Source organism: Delphinus delphis, chromosome 2 (genome assembly GCF_949987515.2).
Source record: "Delphinus delphis chromosome 2, mDelDel1.2, whole genome shotgun sequence".
NCBI classification, from domain to species: Eukaryota; Metazoa; Chordata; class Mammalia; order Artiodactyla; family Delphinidae; genus Delphinus; species Delphinus delphis.
The window spans coordinates 133,764,009-133,786,652 of NC_082684.1; the positions used below are offsets into that span (position 1 = coordinate 133,764,009).

At 53.9% G+C, this 22,644-nt stretch overlaps 1 protein-coding gene across 6 annotated transcripts in view; it reads right to left on the bottom strand.

Moving 5' to 3' along the window:
- Positions 1 to 22,644, bottom strand: part of PAQR5 (progestin and adipoQ receptor family member 5) — a 91,677-nt gene that overhangs the window by 7,248 nt on the left and 61,785 nt on the right. For all 6 annotated transcript variants that reach the window (XR_009518461.1, XM_060005700.1, XM_060005698.2 and 3 more), the window contains 5 exons: positions 20,697 to 20,824; positions 17,619 to 17,824; positions 13,141 to 13,267; positions 4,467 to 4,563; positions 1,458 to 1,599 (listed from right to left, as the gene is read on the bottom strand). Coding sequence is in view for 5 of the 6 variants with exons in the window: in XM_060005700.1 (XP_059861683.1) it covers positions 1,458 to 1,599; positions 4,467 to 4,563; positions 13,141 to 13,267; positions 17,619 to 17,824; positions 20,697 to 20,824 (700 nt within the window). In the remaining variant the exon portion in view is untranslated. The remainder of the gene's footprint in view (positions 1 to 1,457; positions 1,600 to 4,466; positions 4,564 to 13,140; positions 13,268 to 17,618; positions 17,825 to 20,696; positions 20,825 to 22,644) is intronic.

Sequence of the window (22,644 nt, forward strand, 5' to 3'; positions counted from 1 at the left end):
AAAGACAGAAGAGCCATGAGCACTGAACAGATGTGAAATGTGCCCGCAGCAGGAAGAGTGATTTCAACAATCCCTCCTGGCAGGCATAGGGAGGAACTTCCTGTGGGCGTTGGAGAGGGAGCCCAGCATCTGACTGACTGTTATTTAGGGACGGAGAACTTTCCAAACCCTTTGTTAAAGATCTGTTACTAACTGCCCGTCTGGCCAATTTCCCCCCATAGGAGTGTCTTTCTGCTCTAGGCCCAAGAGGACAGGATAGAGGTGAGTCAATAAAATGTTATCAAGAAGCCAGAGCTTGCAAAACAAGCCCCCCCCACCCAGACTTCGTACACTACCACCTCTGTTTCATCTGGCTGGAGCTGGGGCGGTGGACGTGCTGGGCAGGTTCCTTAGGCAGGTTCCAATCCCCTGGCCCTCTCATCTCCCTCCTTTTTTGAAATCTGCCCTCTAAGCATTTTGCTCATTGTAATCCCTTCTGGCAGGAGAGAAGAAGTAAAGGAGATGAAACTCTAATCAGAGCAAACAAAGAAAAATCTGGCCATGTGTCTTGGGCAGAAGATGGAAACCCATGGACAAAATGGGCTTGGGGAGAACCGAGGTTCCTGCCCGCCACCTGGGAGTGAGGATCTGAATCCCCATGGTATTGATAGCTTATCTAAGGAGCTCTCATCCCAGGACTCATCAGCCTCACCAGAAGTGGCCCAAGGGTCCCTCCTCCAGCCAGTCCCAGAGCCAGGGTGGAGGAGACACGTTCCGCAGTGCCACCCACTTCCCTAGACAGAGAGGAAGGAACCCTGCCAGCAGGTGTAAACTCCTGTGGTTCCAACACCTCTTCTCCACCACATGGCTTCTCTAACTTGAGTGAGCTCAGGCTCACCTGGAGAATCACACAGCTTCTGAGACACGGGATGTCTGGGGGCTGGGAACCGAGAATCTGCATGTTCCCAGGTGATGCTGAGACTGCTGGTCCAGGGGCCATACCTGAGAACCACTGCTCTACCACAATTCCTGGCCCCATCGTACCCACCTGAATGAGACAAAGACACTTTCCTCTCCTCAACACAACCCCCTGCCAGCTGGTACTCTCAGAGCCAGCTGTACCCTGTCTTTCCTCTTCCTCTTTACGGCTGCCTTACATGTTCATTTAATAACAGGATTTCACATTCTAGGTAATAATGGGACTCTCCTGTCCCCATACCTGCTGGAAATGCTTTAGAATCCTAGATCCACCTCCTCTCCATCCTCCGCCATCCTCCCTGGTCGTCCACTGGCTATGTACATCCTGGCCTCTGTCACCTTACAATTTCACTAACCTTGGTCTGTGCCTGGAGAACTTCCTGAAGAATTGCTTCTCTCCCTGCCCTGGCCTCTCTTTGCAACTATGTGCACTGGTGTCAGGGATTGGGAACCCTCCCTGGACAGGAGGGCAAGGGGCATCGGGGCCACCAGGCACTCACCGATGTAGTCGAAGCGTCCAGGAGCCAGGCGCTCCGGCAGATGCGCGGAGTAGAGAAAAGAGGCCAGGAGGGTCACGGCCATGTGCTTCTGATGGTACAAGGTGGCTTCGTTCTGTGCACTCTCCCCAGGGAAGAGGAATAGCTGCAGGTATTTAAAGAAACGTCAGGTCTTAAAATAGATAACCAACAAGGACATACTATATAGCACAGGGAACTCAATATTCTATAATAACCTAAACGGGAAAAGAACTTGAAAAAGAATAGATACATGTATATGTCTCACTGAATCACTTTGTTGTATACCTGAAACTAACACAACATTGTTAATCAACTATATTCATTATAAAGTAAAAATTTTTAAAAAGAGAGAGAGGAAGGAAGGAAGGAAGGAACTTATGTCAGGTCTTGAGAGGAGGCCTGCAGACATCCCCACGCATATGTGTGGACTCTGTGGGCCAAGGCCGTTCCCTCTCCAGTTCTGTGGCTTGGAAAGGGAATTCGCAGGGACCGTGTGAGCAGCTTCCTGTTCTGAGTGTGATCAACTGAGACCCAAGGCAACTGTAGTTTAATCCCCCACATGCTCATGAGAGCCTTTGGATTATTTAATTCCCAAAAAAAAAAAAAAAAAAAAAAAGGAAAAGGAAAGAAAGAAAGGAAGGAAGAAAAGGAAAACAACAGAAGTGAAGACAAAATTAAAGGAAAAGAAAAATCCAGTTAGATCTATCGCTACTTTTTTCCTGGGGCTAAAACGTAAGTATCATAAAAAATGGCCTATTCACACTTGAACTCACTTCTAACCAGCACATCCCCTGAATTGATGCTCCTAATTAAGGCTTTAAGGCCTTGGAAGGCCTTCTGAATCATCACAAACTATTAATTATGGACATTACCCTGGTGTGGAGTTCAGTACGGTTTTTGTACGATTGTTATAAATAGCGGCGGCAGCCACCACTACGGAGGGCACTAGGCCGGGCCTTTTACGGGTACCACTTCATCAGAGCCTCAACAATGACCACAAGGCAGACACTATTCTCCCCATTTTGCAGATGAGGCAACTGGGCTGGAGGGTGACTTGCAAACCACTAACAGTGAAGTCAGGCTGATTCCAGAACCTGCGTGCTCAGCCACATCGCCATTTAGGGTAAGCCCTCCCCTCCCCCGCTGCCCACTGGCTGGTGCAGTGCCAGGAGCACCCAGAGCTCATCATAGCAAGAACCTGTGCTGTATGCTTTGGTGGCCTTGTGGGACCGGCTTGTTCTTTGCACTGGTTTCCTGTGTGTGGTCTGTGTCCTCGAAGAAGGATTCAGGGAAATGGGCTGCATCCCCATCTCTGGGTCCCCCCCAGGCCCACACGAACTCAGCAGGAGCACACGCTCAGTGCCTCAGCTAATGAAGCCAGCTCGACCCCTCTCCTTTATCCCTGGGCCCTGCCATCCTGGCCTCATGCAGCAGACCCTTACGCTGCCTCTGGGAGGGGAACTCCACCCACTGGGCCTGGGCTTGGCATTGCTGAGCCCATCAGTTCTGTTTATTTGATTATTCTCCTCTACCCCCTGTGAAGGACAGGATGTCAGCCTCATTTAAAGATGAGGAGGGCTTCCCTGGTGGCGCAGTGGTTAAGAATCTGCCTGCCAATGCAGGGGACACGGGTTCGAGCCCTGGTCTGGGAAGATCCCACATGCCGCAGAGCAACTCAGCCCGTGCGCCACAACTACTGAGCCTGCGTGCCACAACTACTGAAGCCCGGGCGACTAGAGCCCGTGCTCTGCAGCAAGAGAAGCCACTGCGATAAGAAGCCTGCACACCGCAACAAAGAGCAGCCCTGGCTCGCTGCAACTAGAGAAAGCCCACGTGCAGCAACGAAGACCCAACACAGCCAAAAATAAATAAATAAAATAAATTTATAAAAAATTAAAAAAAAATAAAGATGAGGAAACCAAGGCTCAGAGAGCTTCTGTTCAATGCCTAGGGTCACACAGCCAGTGAGCAGTGGGACTGGGATTTGAACTTTCCCCCTTCTTGCCTTTCCTCCTACACCCTCTTCCTTTGTGTTCTCCATCTAATTCCCATCTATCCTTTAAGACCTTCATTCATACATTTTCCTTCACCACTACTACTATGCTAATTGATGATAATATATAATACTGCATTTACTGGACTCTCACCACCAGCTAGCACTTTACACATTGTCTCATATAATCCTCCCCACAGCCTGACAAAAGGAGGTGTTATTACCAGGCCATTTTACAGATGAGGGAAATCAAGACACAGAGGTGGAAGGTAACTCGTCCAATGTCTTGCAGTGAGTAAATATTACAGATTTGCCTCCAGAGCCCGCTCTCCTGGTCACTCTACTGAACCCCAGGCTGCTTCCCCTGCCCAGCCCTCTGCGATTGCTCCTGAGCCCCCAGTCAGCACTGGCCACTGGTGCATCTCCTATGTTCATCAGGGCCTCTGTGTTCATGCCGTCTCTTAACTAGTCTGCAAGTGCCATTAAAGGAGCATCTGGGGCGGGGGGGCTTCCCTGGTGGCTCAGTGGTTAAGAATCCGCCTGCCAATGCAGGGGACACGGGTTCGAACCCTAGTCCGGGAAGATCCCACGTTCTGCAGAGCAACTAAGCCCGTGCGCCACAACTACTGAGCCTGCGCTCTAGAGCCTGCTAGCTACAACTGCTAAGCCCGCGTGCCACAACTACTGAAGCCCGTGAGCCTAGAGCCCATGCTCTGCAACAAGAGAAGCCACTGCAAAGAGAAGCCCGCGTACTGCAATGAAGAGTAGCCCCCGCTCACCACAGCTAGAGAAAGCCCACGCGCAGCAAGGAAGACCCAATGCAGCCAAAAATAAATAAATAAAATAAACTTATTAAAAAAAAAAAAAAGGAGCACCTGGGACTCTACTCTTGTGTGTCCCACTGAGACCAGGATGGCGCTCTGACCCCCAGAGCTCAGGACACAATTGATTCGCTGATGCTGCCAACAGGCAGAGAGGGGTTGGAGTCGGGCCCTTACCCTGGAGAAGATGGGAAGGGAGTCCCAGGTGTAGGGATAAGCGAAGGCCAGGACACGAAGCATCTTACAGAGCCTGGGCTTCTGGACCTCAAGAAACCTAAATCAGGGAAGGAAAGGGGGGAGAAATGAGAATGAAAAAAGAGTTTCAGTAAATAACACACACATGCACATTAAGAATAACCAAGGGTGAGTAACCCACGAAGGACAAGCATTTTTGCACAAGCTCCTCCTATGGCCAGCAGCTTCTCCCCCAGCGCTCTCCACTTCTCCCACCCTGATGGGAACGGCTCAGTCTCAGACGTGGAAAGAGCTCAGGGTGGGCGGGGAGGGGGCAACCATCTCCCAGCATCCTGAGAGGCTCCTGGGGCGAGCACCTCTGCGAAGGTCGAGATGCTTAATTAGTCAGAGGCGCCAGCTGATTACGCTGCAGAAGCCCTGGGTACAATTAGGTGTTTAAGTACTTAAGAGATTTCTGGAATATTTAATACCACACACAGAGATACTGGGCTGGGGAAACTGAATAAGCATGGTCCTTCCTTCTCTCTTTCATCATCATCCCCACCTGCCTCCGGTTCCAAGACAGATGAAGCCAGCATTAAAATGAGTGGTGCTGACTGTGGCAAAGACAGGCAGCTCCTCCTGGATGGAACACGATGGGGCCTCGGCTGGCTTGGGCCCAGCCTGAGGAGGGGGCAGCAGCTGAGGGTGTGCGGAGCCGGGCAGCACAGATGGCAGGCTGGATACTGGAAGGGGAGGGGTAAAGAGAGGCTCCCCATGAAACCACAGCCCTGAACTGGGGCTCGGGCGAGGGAGAGTTCACACGCCCAGGCTGGGCCGGGAGGCAGGGCTGGTACCCACTTTAGCAGCACAGCGTACTGTGGGGGATGGATCCTCCCTTGGTGCCCACAGGTCTGCGAGGCCAGAGGACCCCCAAGGGTGGTGTGCAGAGCCTGGGCGCCGAGGCTCGTGGGGTAGCTGTTCTAGTGCAGCCGTAAGATGAGGGAGGCGCTGGGGCCATCTCAGCCCCCCGTCGACAGTTCTGCCCCTCATCGCACTCTCCAGCGGGGATGGAGTCTATGTCCCACCACTGCTCTTCACCTCTGCTCCCCAGATACCCCGTCCCAGCCCACTGGCCTGCCCCTTCTCCACCAAACATAGACTGCTGCCCCTGCAGCCCAGGCCCATCTCCCCCTCCAGGTTATTCACGTCCCCTACGAGCCAGTGCAGTCACGTGACTACAAGCCCCACTGTGTCCACATCCTCTGGTGTGGAAAATGGCAGAGACACCCACATCTGCCTCCTGAGTGGTCGGGGAACTCTCCTCGAGGGCAGAGCTGGGTCTGCTCAGCTCTCCATCCCCAGCGTCCAGCTCAGAATCATGTCTGAGGACATGACATCGCCAGGCTGCTGTGTGCCGTCCAGCTCTCAGGGCAGCCCAGCCTGGGGATCCCTGTTCTGGGTAAGAGGCGGCCACCGTGGACCCCGAGAAGCCCCATAACCTCCAGAGATCAGCTCCAACTTTGCTCCAGCCCATGGGCATGTCCCTCCTTCTTTCCTGACCCTGTGGACACTGGGCAGAGATGGAAGAGAAGTTCAAGAAGGAGGGGGAGAAATAAGGGACCTCAATTCACCGTCCCCCAGAACAGAACCCCAGCCTTGGAAGGAACCACAAACCCCGGGATTGGTGAGGCTGCACAGGGTCACAATCTGGCAGACACCCTGAGTCTGATCCTATCCCCGCCCTCTGTGACCATGTCATCCAGCAGGTGATGTAACCCTTGTGTGCCCCAAATCCTCATGTGTAACATAGGGACAACAACAGAATCCCTGCAAGGGATTGTTGCAAGGGTTTGATAAAATGATGCCCGCAAAGAGCTTACAGCTGTGCACAACACAGAGTGACACTCACGAAATGTCAGCTTTTAAAAAGAACGTGTGTTGTAGGAGCCATCCTGTCCCCATCCTGTAGCTACGTCGTACCAGAAAATAGGAACAGGAGGGACCAGATGAGTTCTGCGTGATTTGCCTAAAATCACAGGAGCTAATAAGAGGCAAAGCTAGGATTTACAGCCAGGGCCATCTGGCTGGCTTCCCACCTTCTCCCCTCATGCAGGGAGAGCAGGCATCTAACCACTACCCAGCCTCTGTCCTTACCTTACAGACACCCCTCTGCCCCAGGAGGCAATCGGAACACACTCCCGCTGCCCCAGGAACCAGGGCCCATCTCGATGGCCTTCTCAGTCCACGCTGGCAGACCCTGTCCAACCACGGCAAGCCCACTCCCTCCCTCCCCATGCACTGCCACCGCCTATCACCTCTGGGTGCAAAGAGACTCGCTATTAAAGCACGCTCTTTCTGCGGCCACTTACACAGGAAGAAGGCTGGCTCTGGCTGACGAGGGCCATCCCCCAAACCATGGATTTCCTGCAACTTGAGACATTTCGCCCGGCCTGATAAAGTACTTCCCCAAGGGCAAACGAACCAGCCTCTCCAGCTGCAAAGCCGAGTCTACAGAGGGAAAAAGGAGAAAAAGCAGAACAGACGAGAGACAGCAACAAAGAATAAGAGGCAGAAGGGCCAGCAGCCACAGAGGCGGAGTGTGTGTGGGGGGGTGGGGGGTGGGGGCGGCTCCCACTACCAAGATGCAATTCCAAATCAGGCCACAGGGTGTCGCCACAGCATCCTCCAAAGCACCCCACACCACAAAGTCTCCAAAGCCTCGCCTGGTAAGGCAACCCCCGCACCCCAGAGCTGGGAGTCAGGGAGCCAGGCCTCTGCCTAGAACCAGGTGGGCAGGAAACACTGGATTTGGGGAGAAGCCTCCAGCAAGAGAGGGTTGATACAATACCAGTCTATTCTGAAACCTGATAAATTCTTGTTGCAACAAAGCTGGAAAGATTTGCAGGTGAATTCTGGAACTCGTGCTTGAAAGAAGTGGGCCTTTGGAAACATCATACTGTTGCGGAGGTGTGTCTGTATGTGTGTTGGGGGCGGGTGTTAGGTAGTTTGGTTGTTGTGTGGGTGACATAGCAGGAATGTGGACATTTCCACGTGCTGGCCCCTGGCCCCAGCAGCACCCTGTCATCGGACTGAGCCCTCTGGCCTCCAGATGTATCTGAGAACCACTGTCTGCTAAGCCTCCTGTCTCCAGCTCTGACCTCCAAACCCCCTCCCAGGCCTGCCCCATGCCTCTCTGAGCTGCCACGACAGCACTGCCACGGCAAGGCTCTCCCAGCACAGCTCACTAACCACCAAGGGTGAAAATTCATCTCTCCCTCACAGCACCGACCACAAGGCATTTCACTGAGCAAGTATGTGTCCAACGGTTGGATGCTTTGAATGGATGAACAGAAAAGTGCGTACAGTGACTCGTGGTGAACAGCAAACACTGTGTAACTAACATTCCTGAGAGAGTGGTGGTGCCTTCCTGGGCTTTCGGGCTGTCGGCGGGTATGAGCAGGCAGGGTCTCTGTCACCCTCACCTCGCTCCGAGAGCCACAGAGAGGTCACCCGTTCTGTCATTGCCCCCTTCGAATGCTGCAGAACAAGAAAGCGGTTTTCTGGAACGTGTTCCTTTGAACTGAATTCCATGATAAGGATCGAGAGACCAGTTGGGGGAGTCCCCGTCTCCCTGGTTGGACTTTACCTAATGGACATGTATCGTAAGGGAATGAACGCCAGTAGGACCATGCTACTCTGGGAAGCATGTGGATAACTAAAGCATGACTCCTGAGCTCCACGGTCTGCTGCTCGGGGAAGGAGGTGGTTCTCAGCCACTCCCGGCCATACCACGGACGGATAGAGCGGGAGAGGGGAGGCAGACGTGGGCTTGGGGGATAGGGAAGAAGGCAAGCAGAGAAAGCTTGGAAAAGGCGCCGAAGCGGGCGTCATAGAATGCCCACACCACAAGGAACCCAGGGGACATCTTCTTAGATGCCCCCTGTTTAAAGGCCGTGATTGGCCAGAGGCAGCACAGCAAGTCTGTGAAATCGGGACCCCAGACGGCCCTCGCCCTCCTCCACCTGCTTCTCTTGAAGTTAATCAGGGCCAGAGCCTCTCCGCACACACGAGTCCCCTTCCTCACTCCTCAGACACTGAAGACAAAGACAGAGAATGAAAACAAAGGGGACGGGCCTTGTAAGAGCAGGGATCCACGGACACACAGAAAGGAGAGCGGACAAGATGCGAAGGAGGCCGGACGGGCCCACGGGGGGACATCCCACTCTATCCTTCACTCTCAGCATGTGGCGTTTGCCCCTCTCTCCCTTTCTGTCCCCCAAGCTCCCACTTAAGCCCCGCAGGGCACGGGAGCTGAGCCCACAGAATTGTCTTCCTAGGAAGTTGACTGTCCTTCACGAGGACAGGGCCAGTCCTCTGTAGGACACACGAGGTGCTTCCATTTCCCCCGCCTCTCTCTAGCCCCCCTCTAGCTTCTCTCCCCGCTTCCAGCCCCACAGACTCTGGCAACTCTGAAGCTCCTTGTTGCCTCCCAATGCCATCCCATCCTCTCCAGGCCCTCGCCCTTGTCCAGGCTGTTGGCTCTGTCCAAAAGGCCCTTCCCTCCTCTCCAGCTAAAGTGTTTGACCTTCCTCAACACTCATTCCTAAGGCCACTTCACAGAAGCCTGGGAATCCAAGCATTTTGTATTATCATTATTTGCTTACGTTATACCCTGTAATGCTACACACTGAAAGCCTTTTCCTCTGGCCTTTAAAGGAAATGATGACTCCATCTGGACTTTTTGAGGGTCTGCAGTCTGCTTCTCATACTGCATGGGGCACTCTCTGAGGACGAGGACTGAGCCTCACTCATCCCTGTCGTCCCAGGTCTTAACATGACACTTGGAGCATGGCAGGCATTTAAGGAATGTTGAGTGGTTGGTTGGATGCATTGATGGAAGGATGGGTGGTTGGGTGGGTAGATCAATGCATGAATGGGTGGGTGGATAGATGGATGGATGGATGGGTGGGTGGATGGGTGGATAAACTGAATAAGTGGATGGGTGGATGAATAGATGGCTGGGTAGATGGATGGATGGGTGGGTAGCTGGATGGAAGGGTGGATGGATGGATGAATAGGTGGATGGATGATGAACGTGTGGATGGATAAATGGGTGGGAAGATGGATAGGTAGGTAGATGGATGGATAGATGGATGGATGAAACAGCCACAGATGTGCCCCATAAACAGAAATAATCCATTTCATTGACAAGGGAGAAGCCCCAAATGGACATTCAAGAGATTCCTGGCCAACGTGCCCTGCCAAACAAGTTTGTCTAAAGGTGCCAGGCATGTCACATCCAAAAGACCCATTCAGGGACTTCCCCGGTGGCACAGTGGTTAAGAATCCGCCTGCCAATGCAGGGGACGCGGGTTCGAGCCCTGGTCCGGGAAGATCCCACATGCCGCGGAGCAACTAAGCCCATGCATCACAACTACTGAGCCTGCGCTCTAGAGCCCGCGAGCCACAACTACTGAGCCTGCACACCACAACTACTGAAGCCCACACTCTCTAGGGCCCGCATGCTGTAGCTACTGAACCCACGAGCCACAACTACTGAAGCCCGCGTGCCTAGAGCCCGAGCTCCGCAACAAGAGAAGCCACCGCAATGAGAAGCCCGCGCACCGCAACAAAGAGTAGCCCCCGCTCACCGCAACTAGAGAAAGCCCGTGCGCAGCAACGAAGATCCAACGCAGCCAAAATTAATAAATTAAAAAGAAACCAAAAAAGACCCATTCATGGTACCCGAACAATCAGGGAGGACTCCTGGCTAGAAGAAAACAATATACCCTCATGGCTTATAGGGGATTCAGGAAGATTAAAAAAAAAAAAAATAAGTTCCAAGAATTGGCATTGGGAGTTCATGGGAAAGCAGTCCTGGATCATGAATGGCGGGACTGTTTCTTCCACCCACGAAGCCTACCTGCCCCACCCGTCCGCAGTGCTCACCTCCCTGTGATCCTAAGTTCGCAACAGCAGAGCCACACAGCCCTGCAGAAGCTAAGCAGGCAGGACAGTGGCTCGTCCAAGGACCTGATCCAGGTGTGTCTTTGGCCCAGGCCTGTCGGTGAGCCCTCACATCCAGACACTGTGCCTCCAGGCCACGCTTCATCTCTCTTGGGCTGTTTTTAGCATCAGTGTTACTTTTCTATGTATGTTACGCCTTGTCTCACCCGAGGCAGGGACCCGATCTCCTCCTCTCCCCCACCCGTGGCAGCCCTCACAGCTCTGGCCTGGCACAGAGGTTGTGCTTCAGAAAGAGCTTTTAATCGCCAGAGCCCTTGAGGAATTGGGGGAGAAGCAAATAATAACCCCATGATGTCTGATTCAGTTTTCTACCCTCTGGGCAGACCCTATCTCCTCACAGCTGGAGGGGCGCTCTGATTTCCAGGAAGAGGGAAGAGGGAGCTTACCCCCCTCTCCCACCCCAGGGACGAAGCAACACAAAGCCCAGTCTTGACATTGAGCCTGGAAATGAGACTCACCCCCATGGCAAGCAGCTCTGTGCTTCCCACCACCTGCCTCAGCACAGGTAAGTGGAAGGCAAGTTGGGACAAGCATCCCCGATGCTGTTTAAGGCTCTATCCTTTGGTTTTTAAAGAAAACCAACCTGTCAGGTTTGGGGAACTTGCCTACCTCTGGATCCCACAAAACCAAAGTGTCACCCAGAGAAAGCTGGAGCCAAAATCATTGCGGGGAAGTTGCAGAAGCATACCTCTCCCTCCCTGTTTTCTCCTGGGGAGGGAAGAGATGGCGGCTGCCAGGAATACGAATTCTATGAGGCCAGCAGCAGTCTATTCGGAAGACTCAGACTGGCTCAGTGGAGTCACGGGTAGGAGGACAGATGGCCAGGGGTGACCGCCAGCCTTCCTTGGCGCTCTCCCTAACCCACCATGAAAGGCCCCCAGCTCCCAGCACCATCTACACAGGGATGTTACCCCAACACCACCATTCCAGAGGTTTCCCAAGTAATTTTGGGTAGTTCAGTTTCATACCAAGTGCTGAATAAACTAGAGTAGTTATCCTAAAAAATGCCTCTTGTACTCATACTCCAATGAGCTGCCTTGAGTGGAAGGAAAAAAATAGAAGGAATAAGAGCCAGTGAGCTGGGCATGACTCATGGCCACCGGTCTTCCCCTGGGGACGTGTTGGACATTTGAATATCATCTATCACCCACCACACAGACAGGCATATCTTGTTTTACTGCACTTTGCTTTATTGTGGTTTTTGCAAATTGAAGGTTTGTGGCAACACTGTGTTGTCAGATGATAGCATTTTTAGCAATAAAGTTTTTTATTTTTTTGTTTTTTTGCGGTACACGGGCCTCTCACTGTTGTGGCCTCTCCCGTTGCGGAGCACGGGCTCCGGACGCGCAGGCTCAGCAGCCATGGCTCACGGGCCCAGCCGCTCCGCGGCACGTGGGATCTTCCCGGACCGGGGCACGAACCCGTGTCCCCTGCATCGGCAGGTGGACTCTCAACCACTGCGCCACCAGGGAAGCCCCAGGCATATCTTGTTTTATTGCACTTTGCTTTATTGTGGTTTTTGCAAATTGAAGGTTTGTGGCAACACTGTGTTGTCAGATGATAGCATTTTTAGCAATAAAGTTTTTTATTTTTTTGTTTTTTTGCGGTACACGGGCCTCTCACTGTTGTGGCCTCTCCCGTTGCGGAGCACGGGCTCCGGACGCGCAGGCTCAGCAGCCATGGCTCACGGGCCCAGCTGCTCCGCGGCATGTGGGATCTTCCTGGACTGGGGCACGAACCCGTGTCCCCTGCATCGGCAGGCGGACTCTCAACCACTGCGCCACCAGGGAAGCCCAATAAGGTGTTTTTTAATAAAGGTGTGCACATTGTTTCTTTAGACATAATGCTATTGCACACGTAATAGGCTGTGGTGTAAATATAACTTTTATATGCACTGGGAAACCAAAAAGTTTGTGTGACTTGCCTTATTGTGATGTTGGCTTTACTGCGGTTGTCTGGAACTGAACCTGCAGTATCTCCGAGGTGTGCCTCTATCAAGAAGCCGGCCCCCTCTGTCCCTATTAGCAGATGGCCCACTTATGGGGCACCTCCTATGGGCCAGGCTTGTGTTAGGTGTTCTGGATACATTACCTATAATCCTTACATCCGTCTCACAAGGTAGCTGTGTTGACCCCACTTTTTTTTTTTTTTTTTTTTTTGGCCACTCCACGCAGCTTGCAGGATCTTAGTTCCCCAACCAGGGATTGACCCTGGGCCACAGCAGTGAAAACACCAAGTCCTAACCACTGGACCGCCAGGGAACTCCCTTGACCCCATTTGATAGATGAGCAAACTGAGGTTCAAGGGGGGTAAGTGACTTGTTCAGCAACAGGACAAGCTACATAACTTGTAGAGCCCAGGGCAGAAGGAACATAGGGAGACCCCCTTGTTCAAAACTCATTAAGTGTTTCGAAACAACAACAGCAGGGAATTAAACCAAGTGTGGAGCCTTGTCGATCACAGGGCCCTGAGCGCCTGCACAGGCGTGTGCCTGTGAAGCTGGTCCTGCCCGGCCACTGGAAGTCCATCTGGAACTGAGTCCCAGGTTCCTGAGCATCTTTTCCACTGTCCCCTCCAACAGTCCAGGGAGCTGCGTGCTCTGTGCCGCCCCCAACCCCATCCCACCTGAGACAGAGCAGCCCGGTACCTGGAATAGCAGGAGAGGCCGGTGCTAATGATGGTGTTCAGCACAGCCAGGGCCACGTAGTAGTCGTGGAAGACGGTGTTCACCAGCGCGTCCGGGAACACATAGGCAGAGTAGGCAATGGCCGAGCCTGGGAAGAAAAACCAGCCTTGGGCAATAAGCCAGGACTCAGCACTGTCCGGACTCCTTGGGAAGACCAACCCCCCCCACATCTGGCTGAGTCCCCCATCATCCCCACAGACCATGAGCAGTCCTGCCGCTCCCCCCTTGCTTATGCCATCACGCATCACCCCCCCAGCATGAGAATGTTCTGTGAGCCCAGCACTGCTCCAAGGGCTTGACATGCATTAACTCACATAAACTTTACAACCCCCCTCTGACGTCAATCCTGCACTTATCCTCATTTTACAGATGAGGAAATGGAGGCACAGAGAGGTTTAGTAAGCCTCCCAGGGGCACACAGCTAGAAAGCAGCAAAGCCAAGCTTCAAACGCAGGCAGTTCAGCAACAGTCCCTGCTTTTAACTATGGTCCACGGTGACACCCCAGTGTGCTCAGCTTTGCTCTGAGTGTGCACATCTCACCTGCCTGATGATATGGGTGTCCCCTGTGGAACGATCAAGGCTGCAGGGGAGGGGAGGGTGGGAGGAGGGAGGGCCTTTGCCGAGGCGAGGTGTGTCATATCAGCGGGCTGGGGACTGGCCAGCTGAGAGGCTGGGCGTGAGATGCTAGCCTCAGCATTTTGTTTCGTTTTAGGTTTTGGAGTCTGTGAGAGAAGGGTTACTGAAGGACCTTTTAGAGACCTGTCTGCTGCAGCTTTTGTTTGAAAGAACAGGGGAGATCACTGTCCTTTTCAAAGGGGACGGATGTGTCCAGGAGCCTGGACCAGATGGCCTCTCCAGACACCCTCACCTGCTGAGGTCCCTTTTGAGAGAGGCAGCTGCAGGCCTGTCAGCCCAGAGCCTAAGATCAGGCCTAAGGACACCTGTTATCCAAAAACAAAGAACCCTGGAATGCTAGTTCAAGGCTGACCTCAACCTCAGGCCATGCAGGTTCAACCTCTGCCTTTGATCCCATGTGACTGGTGAAATCCAGTGAAGTCCAGGGATGTGTCCAGGGTCATACAGGCAGAAAGGGCCAAGAATCACTACTCCTGGTACAATGCTCCCCACTCCTGCAGGCTACCTGTGAGGTTTCAGCTGGAACTGCCTCCAGGGGGACAGATTCTTGCCTCAGCCTGATACCATGGGGAAGCTCCCATGGGGACCGGGATGCATCTGCTCTGGGGATATTGGCTGGGGCCAAGCTCCACGGGTGATATAAGAGCGAAGGAGACTCAGTCCCTGCCGAAAAGCGCAGTGGAAAGGGAAACTGGTGAGTGCCTCCAGGCGGGTTCCAGGGTGAGGTGGATGTCCAGGATGGGCACGCATGCAGTCAAGCGGCTGACCTTGGAAGCATCCTTGGAAGATGGGGGATTCTTACGGGTGCCTGAGGGCAGGGACGGCTTTCCAGGGAGCAGGACCAGGAGACACCTTGGGATGCCAGACTGAGGAAAGTGAACGTCCCCTTTCAGGCAATAGGGGGCCCACCGAACGTTTTTGAGCAGGGGATTAAGATGGTCAAAGCCTAGTGCAAGCGCGCGGGAGGTCCAAGAGGGAGGGGAACAGCTGGACATCGGGGAGGAAGCTGAGCAAACGCCACCCTCCAGGGATTGAGGGTTTCCATGGGGTCGGGGAGGAGGAGAGATGGCTGCAGACCAGGGAGTCCCAGGTGGATCCCACAGGCTCTCTCAACTGACCAGACCTTCCTTCCAGGTTTACTGAACACCCCCATGTCTGGCTCTGGGCTACGGACTGGAAAGCCAGATGTGAAAGACGCATGGCTGTCCTCAGGGAGTTGTTCCCAGTGCGGAGCAGAAATGAAGGAATCAGACAGAGCTCCACGGAGGTGGATCCAGGCCCGGGGACTTGGAGGAAGCCACAGGCAGGGGCCCTGAGGCTCCCAGGCCCCGGCTCTGTCATTTACAAGCTGCGTGACCCGGGTAACTTCCCTTTAGCGTTCTCACCTGTAGCATGGGTATAATGATGGTCCCCACCTCAGGGACCTGCTGTCAGGGTTAACTAGGTAATCGTGGTAACCGCTACCTTCTGTTGCTTACGAAGTGTCAGGCATTGTCGGACACACTTCACTTACAAAAGCCATTTAATCTTTATAACACTCCCATGAGGAACATACTATGCCAACTGTATCTTGCCTAAGAGCATATAAGTATTGGGGGGGGGGTGCAGTTAGGCCGCTAAGCCCCGCGTTAGGCCACCCCTTCGTGATGTGGGATGTGGGTCGGGTGCTCGGCACGGAGCCTGCCGTGATGCCTCCGAAACGCTTGCCCTTATCATAAATGAGTCTGGGGCAGGCGATCGAGGGCGATGGAAGCTGCCGGGTTAAGGAGTTTGGACTTCATCCCAGGTAACTGGGAACCTGGAAAAGTTTAAGTGGGAGGAGTGCCATGGTCAGAAGGCCTGGAGGAAAGCCCGCAGGGCAGCTGGGTGAAGCCCAGGGGAGAGGCGTGAGGGACTGAGTCAAGCCGACGGGGGCACGGCCGATTTGAAAAGTATGTAGGAGAAACTCAACTGAGTTTGCCAACCGATTAGACAGGATGGTGAAGCGGGGTGGGTGGCGAGTGAGAGGCAGGGGGAACTTGATCATTCACAGATTTCTGACTCGAAGGGGAGTACATGCAAGGGCGGGGGCGGGGAGGATGTAGACAGTCTCTGTTCCAGGACTGGATGCGGTGTGGAGCTTGGGTGAGCAGTTTACTAGAGATGGGGTTTGGGAGTGTCCCCCAGAGGTGTTGGGGGATGGTGTGGGAGCAGAGGAGATCTCCCAGGGAGCCTGACCATGGAAGAGCAGAGGCCCCAGAATGGACTCCCAGCTTGTGCACCCATGGGGGGGACGGAGGAAGGGGAACTGGCCAAGCAGGATGAGCGTGTGAATGGGTGGGAGGAAAACTAGGAGGGAGTGATGTAACAGGGGCCAGAGGAAGCGGGCGAGGTTTGAGGAGCACGGGGGTGCCCCTGCATCAAAGGCTGGAGAGAGAGCCCACGGGGCCTGCGCGGACCTGTGAGGCAGGAGGAGGCTGGGGCCTCGGCAACCAGAGTTTTAGTGAAGAGTGGGGACTGGGCAGCAGAGCATGGAGGACCGGTGAGCAGGTAGAGACTCGTGTGTGTGTGTGCGTGTGTGTCTGTGTTTGTCTATGTATGTGTGTTGGCGTGTATGTACGCACGTGTGTGTTACTAGTGAAGAGAGAGGGAGGGGGCGGGAGAACAGGCTGGGGGTAGGTTCCTCACACACCCTCTTGGGCAAAGGGAAGACGGTGACTTTGCTTCCACACCTGGAGCAGGACCAGGTGGGAGGAAGCGGCTAGAGCTGGGATGCCCACAACTGGGGGAGAGGAGAGGAGACAGGAGGAGAGGGTGTCAACCCACCACCTCCCCTCACTCTATCCCTGCAGCTCTAACCCCTACAAGCCTCCAGACCGATGGGGTCTGTGACCACCCCCTTCTCTGCGGGGCACAACAGAGACCGGCACTGATGAGTGGAGTTGGTTCACCCTGGTCTGTGACAGCAGATTGTTAGTGTCAGAGAACTCGCAAGCCAGTTGTTAAACACAGCCATCATTAAAAATTGAATGACAGGGCTTCCCTGATGGCGCAGCGCTTGAGAACCCGCCTGCCAATGCAGGGGACACGGGTTCGAGCCCTGGTCCGGGAAGATCCCACACGCCGCAGAGCAACTAAGCCCGTGCGCCACAACTACTGAGCCTGCGCTCTAGAGCCCACGGGCCACAACTACTGAGCCCGCGTGCCACAACTACTGAAGCCCGCACGCCTGGAGCGCGTGCTCCGCTACAAAAGAAGCCACTGCAATGAGAAGCCTGTGCACCACAACGAAGAGTAACCCCCGCTCACCGCAAGTAGAGAAAGCCTGCACACAGCAAGGAAGACCTGACGCAGCCAATACATACATACATACATAAAATTTATAAAAAAAAAAATTGAATGACATAAACTTACAATGCTATCCATCATATTAACAAGAGTAACAACTGTTCAGTCAATGCACCCGCTGTATCTGTACAGAGGAACTGCTACGTAATGGGGACCTACCATGCATCTCTCCCCAGCCCTGTGCTCAGTGATGTCGGCTTGAAACCGGCCGTGGCAGGAGTATTTACACCACAGCAAACCTGCCAACACCACGGACCGGGACTTTTGTCCACAGAGAGCCAGTTGTTAAATATTTGCCAGAAAGCCTTTGGACAAGTTTCTTATAAAACACTCATCCGTCACCCGGGCAGGGGCACTGGCATTGCGGTGACTCTTCCGGAAGCCCACCAGAGCCCCACGGTGACCCCAGCTCCCAGGGGAAGATGCAGGGGGTTCAGTCCCAGGGAAGAGGAGACAAGGGCAGGGCCTGACGTACCCAGGCTGAAGAGGTTGACGGCGCCGTAGTCCAGGAAGTAGCAGATGTGCCGGGCGTTCCTGGACATGGAGCTGAAGGTGTGTGCACAGCTGGACGCGAGGGGGTACACGCAGCTGGCGCCCATGTACACGAGCAGAGGCCAGGAGTAGCTGTCATTCAGGACGTCCGTCACACGCAGGGTGCCCACAAACCTCCACATGAAGAACCTGGAACACAGGGGGACACCCTCAACCTCCAAGACAGGGGCCCTTCATACAGTCCTCAGCCGACCTAAGCTGCCTTCCATTTCCCTGGGATGACCGGCTCCTACATGGTCTCGCTTTGGTGACATGCCATGAGCGAGGAAGGGTGAGTGGGGTCCTTTTTGGTTGGAAATAGGCAGGATGGGCATTGGTCCAGTCCCCTCCCCCTGCGTGTGCTGACAGATCCCTTTTACAGCATCTTGCCCAGGTGACTCTCCAGCTTCAGCTTGCATGCTTCCAGGGACGGGGAGCTCACCCTCTCTTGAGGCAGCTCTGAGTGTTGCAAAGTGTCACTGAGCCTCCATCTGTCTCCCTGGAATCTCCCTCCATTGGATCAGCCCTAGGTCTCCCCATGAGCGCAACAGAAAACAAACCCATCAGATATCTCAAGGCTGTCTTCATAAGCCCTCACACCTCTCTGAGCTTCACATTAAAAAACCTCGGTTTAGGGCTTCCCTGGTGGCGCAGTGGTTGGGAGTCCGCCTGCCGATGCGGGGGACGCAGGTTCGTGCCCCGGTCCGGGAGGATCCCACATGCCGCGGAGCGGCTGGGCCCGTGGGCCATGGCCGCTGAGCCTGCGCGTCCGGAGCCTGTGCTCCGCAGTGGGAGAGGCCACGATAGTGAGAAGCCCGCGTACCGCAAAAAAAAAAAAAACCTCGGTTTATTCAACCATTCCTCATGGGATCCAAATTCGACCTTGTCGTCATCCCTGTGGTTGGTCCAAGTTCCCCTTGCAGGAGGGCACCTCAAAGAGAAGCAGTCCCCTCTGTGGGGTCTGGAAAGTCTGGAAGACAACAGGACGATTTTCTCCCCCCTCTTCCATGCTATTCCTCCACTAATCTCACCATCTCTTTTCTGAGGGGCCTGGTCCCACGGCTAAGCCTAGGCCTCCAGACCCTTCTCTACATGGAGACACTGCACAGCTCTGTGTCAGATCTGCCTAACCTACAACCCATGCGTGGGGTTCTTGCTTATAGAGCTGCCCGCTTCCACAAACCTCTACTAGAGAGCCAGGCCCCTTGCCCACAAACTCTCCCAGGGAAGGGACGAAAAGCTTTTCACGCAGGAACCCCAAGAACATCGCTAGCTTCTCTGGCTACATTTGTGATCTCTTCCCTCCTGTCCCAGCAGAAATCAAGCTTAAGCTATCTGCTATTTTTCAAAATGTACCTTTTATCATCTCGCGATTACGCCCGAGGCCCGCTTCCCTGGGGCATCTTTCTCCGGCTCTCCCAAGCCCTCCTTGCTGCTCTGTGTTGCGCTCTCAGGGCCTGGCAGTACAGGGGCGTCATGCCCAGTGGGGCGGCCCCTGCCAGCACGTCTCAGCTGTACAACAGCTACAACGGGATCTGCGCACAGCAACTCAAGCCCCGCAAACAGGGATGGTCAGGCTGGCACAAACTTCAAAATAGCCTAAGTTACCTGTGGTTCATCCAGAAAATGGGACACCGCTCAAAAGCCAGAGAGGCTTCTGTGAAGGTCAGACAAGAGATCTCTGAGGGAAAAGCAAGGGAGGAAAGAACCAGGTGCTGGGTGTACACACATGTCACAGATGCTCGAGTCTCTAGAAAAGCATTCTGGGAGGATGCATGAGCAGCAGGTCACCCCGGCGGCTCCAGAGAGGACGCAGAGGGGCCGGGGGAAGACGCCGACTCTACTCCCTTCTGCAATGTTATCATTTATTATCATTTAGACTTTTTACCCTTCTGGGAGGTACCAGAAGGGCAGCAAGTGCGTCCAGTTGACTTAAATTTAAAACAACGAGCAGCCTCTGTGAGCAGATCTTGCTGCCACCCCGACCAGTCTGCAGGCGCTAGGGCTTCTTTACAGGTGGTCCTATCCCACCCCAAGCCTGAGCTCTCCCTCTTCTCCACTGGCGACGTTTCTGGCACCAAGCAGCCTTCCCCTGCATTTTGCCCTGGGTCTGTCTCTAACTGCTGGCCAGGCAGGACCCCGTCCTCGGGCCCCTCTCTCTGCCTGCAGCACGCCCTGGGGTCCTTCCTACTCTCTTCCTACTCTCAATATGATTGGGAGGGGGAGTCCAGAGACTAACCTGTGCCAGAACTTGCCAGGGGATGTAAGCAAGTCACTCCTTTCTCTGGGCCGCATCTGTGTCAGCCAGTGGTGGCCTGAGTCGGCTGGTGGCCCGCATGACTCCCATGGTCCTTCCAGCTCTCGTATACTATGACCCCATCTCCACCCTTCACTCGCTACGCACAGGCACCAGGTATGTGAAGCTGGTCTTCGGTCCCCACCTTTCTCAGCCAGGTCCCTCCTCACCTTCCTGGCAGCTCCCATTGTGCATGTGCACGTGCCGGAGCGTTCTCTCGGCTGGCTCCGTTTCAGTGCTGCCTGACCAAATGCCTCACAGCTGCTGTGGTCCCAGGCACCCACAGCTCCGTGCCCAATGCCTTTTCCAATGCCTCATCCCCTAATCCTCAAGGCAACCCCCGGAAAGGCGCAGGCTAACCTGCTCTGCGTGTGGGAAAATGCGAAGCCCAGAGAGGTTAAGTGACTTGCCGAAGCTAGGGAATTTTAGCCAGGGCTTCCAAAAGACCCAGAAAGCCTCCAAGACCGAATAAGGCAATCCTCTCAAGTCAGGACCCGAAGCAGGGGAGCAGGGAAAGACCGGGGAGCTTCCAGGAGCCCCTCCAATCCTACCACAATCTGGGTCCTAGAGCTCACCCCAGCAGCAGACCGCCACGCCTCCCAGCACCACGGGGGAGTCCCCCAAATCCCATCACGGAATCTCAGCTCTCTCCACCCCAGCTGTGTTTAAAGAAGCCCCAGTCCCCAGGCTCTGAGTGAGCAGCTGGTCCAGGGGGCTGGGAGGTACCAGAAGGGCAGCAAGTGCGTCCAGATGTTGAGGGTCTCATTGGTCATTTGGAAAAGGCTGAGGAGACAGGCCGTGGCGGAACTCTGTGGATGTCGGTAGCCGAAGAGGATGCCCTGCTCGTGGAACACCTGCAGGGGGAAGAGAAAGGGGCGCCGAGGTGAGACGAGAGGGTGGCGGGAAGGTCTCGGGAGGAACGTCTCCGGTAGTCTCTAGTTTTCTCCCAGGCTGTGCACTTGTACACTGGAGCCTGGAACACTTGACCCCAGGTCCTTCACCTGCCTCCCTCCCATCGCTTCTAAACTCCCACGTCCTTCCAGAAGCCTGCAGTCAGGGGGAGGAGAGGATTCAAGGCCCTGACTCCCTTTGGGGATCCAGCCTGTCTTTGCATTCCAGATGCACTTACTCCTGTCATGAATATTGCCTAAGAATCAGCTTTCACACCCTGTGCCTGGGGCCTACAGCCCAGTCTTCGGATGCCTTCATGGTTGGTTGACATATATGCTGCCTGTTCGAGCCAACAAGCCTTGGATGTCAGGGGCTGGTGGGATGACCTCTGCGGAAGATCCCTCCCCGCCGGGGCCAGGATATATTCACCAAGGTGCTTCATAAAGGCCTGCTGACGATGAAAACTATGATGGCATCAGCCTGCGCTGCAGGCGGAGGAGAAGGCTGGTCACAGCAGGGCCCACGCAAGCTCCCTACCCCGCGCAGCCCGCCTGGCAAGGCTCTCAGTAACCATCCCGGATGAGAACTTGGACGGGTCAGGTAAAATAGGGGGTGTCAACCTGCTTGGAGGACTGCATCACATCCATTAAAAATGGTAATTATGGAGACGATGAGGCATGAGGGACAAAAGCTCAGGATGCGATATTAAGTGAAAAAAAGTGGGATGTCAACTGTATTCCTGCCATGATGACAGAACTATAGAAATTTTAAGTACACATAGTGGGGTGGAGACTGGGAGAAACACGGAAAAGGAAACAGTTTCATTTGTTGAACTAGCAGGATTTGCAGATTTTCTCCCCCTTTTGTGTTGATCAGATCAGGGTTTCTCAGTCTCGACCCTGTTGACATTTGGGGCCAGACAATTCTTTGTGCTGGGGGTGGAGCTGTCCTAGGCATTGTTTAGCAGTAAGGTGACAACCAAAAATGTCTCCCGAAATTGCCAATGTCCCTGGGGGCAAAATCTCCCCCAGTTAAGAACCACTGACTTAGCTGAATGTTGTTATAACTTTGAGAGGTAAGTAAAAATAAGTAGATTAACTGAGGCAAATAATGACAATGACAATATTAGTAATCGTAATGTAAATTGAATCACAATCAATTTTAAAGGTTTCCCTCTGATCTTCTAGGGCTGTGGGAGGAATGGAAGGCTGGGAGAATTCCTACCTAACCACCCATTTCCCATTTGGGTTACCAACTTCTTAGTTTAAGAGAGGATCTTGGTTCAAAAATACACAATATTTGTAATGACCTATAATGGAAAAGAATCTGAAAAAGAATATATATGATAACTGAATCACTTTGCTGTACACCTGAAACTAACGCAACATTGTAAATTAACTATACTTCAATTTTTAAAAATGGATTAAAAAATAATAAATAAATAATCAAAACAAAAACCACAAGAATAGACAATGTAAGGACTTCCCTGGTGGCACAGTGGTTAAGAATCCACCTGCCAATGAAGGGGACACGGGTTCGAGCCCTGGTCTGGGAAGATCCCCCATGCCGCGGAGCAACTAAACCCGTGCGCCACAACTACTGAGCCTGCGCTCTACAGCCCGTGAGCCACGACTACTGAGCCCACAAGCCACAACTACTGAAGCCTGCATGCCTAGAGCCTGTGCTCCGCAACAAAGACAAGCCAGTGCAATGAGAAGCCTGTGCACTGCAAGGAAGAGTAGCCCCTGCTCAACACAACTAGAGAAAGCCCGTGCACAGCAAC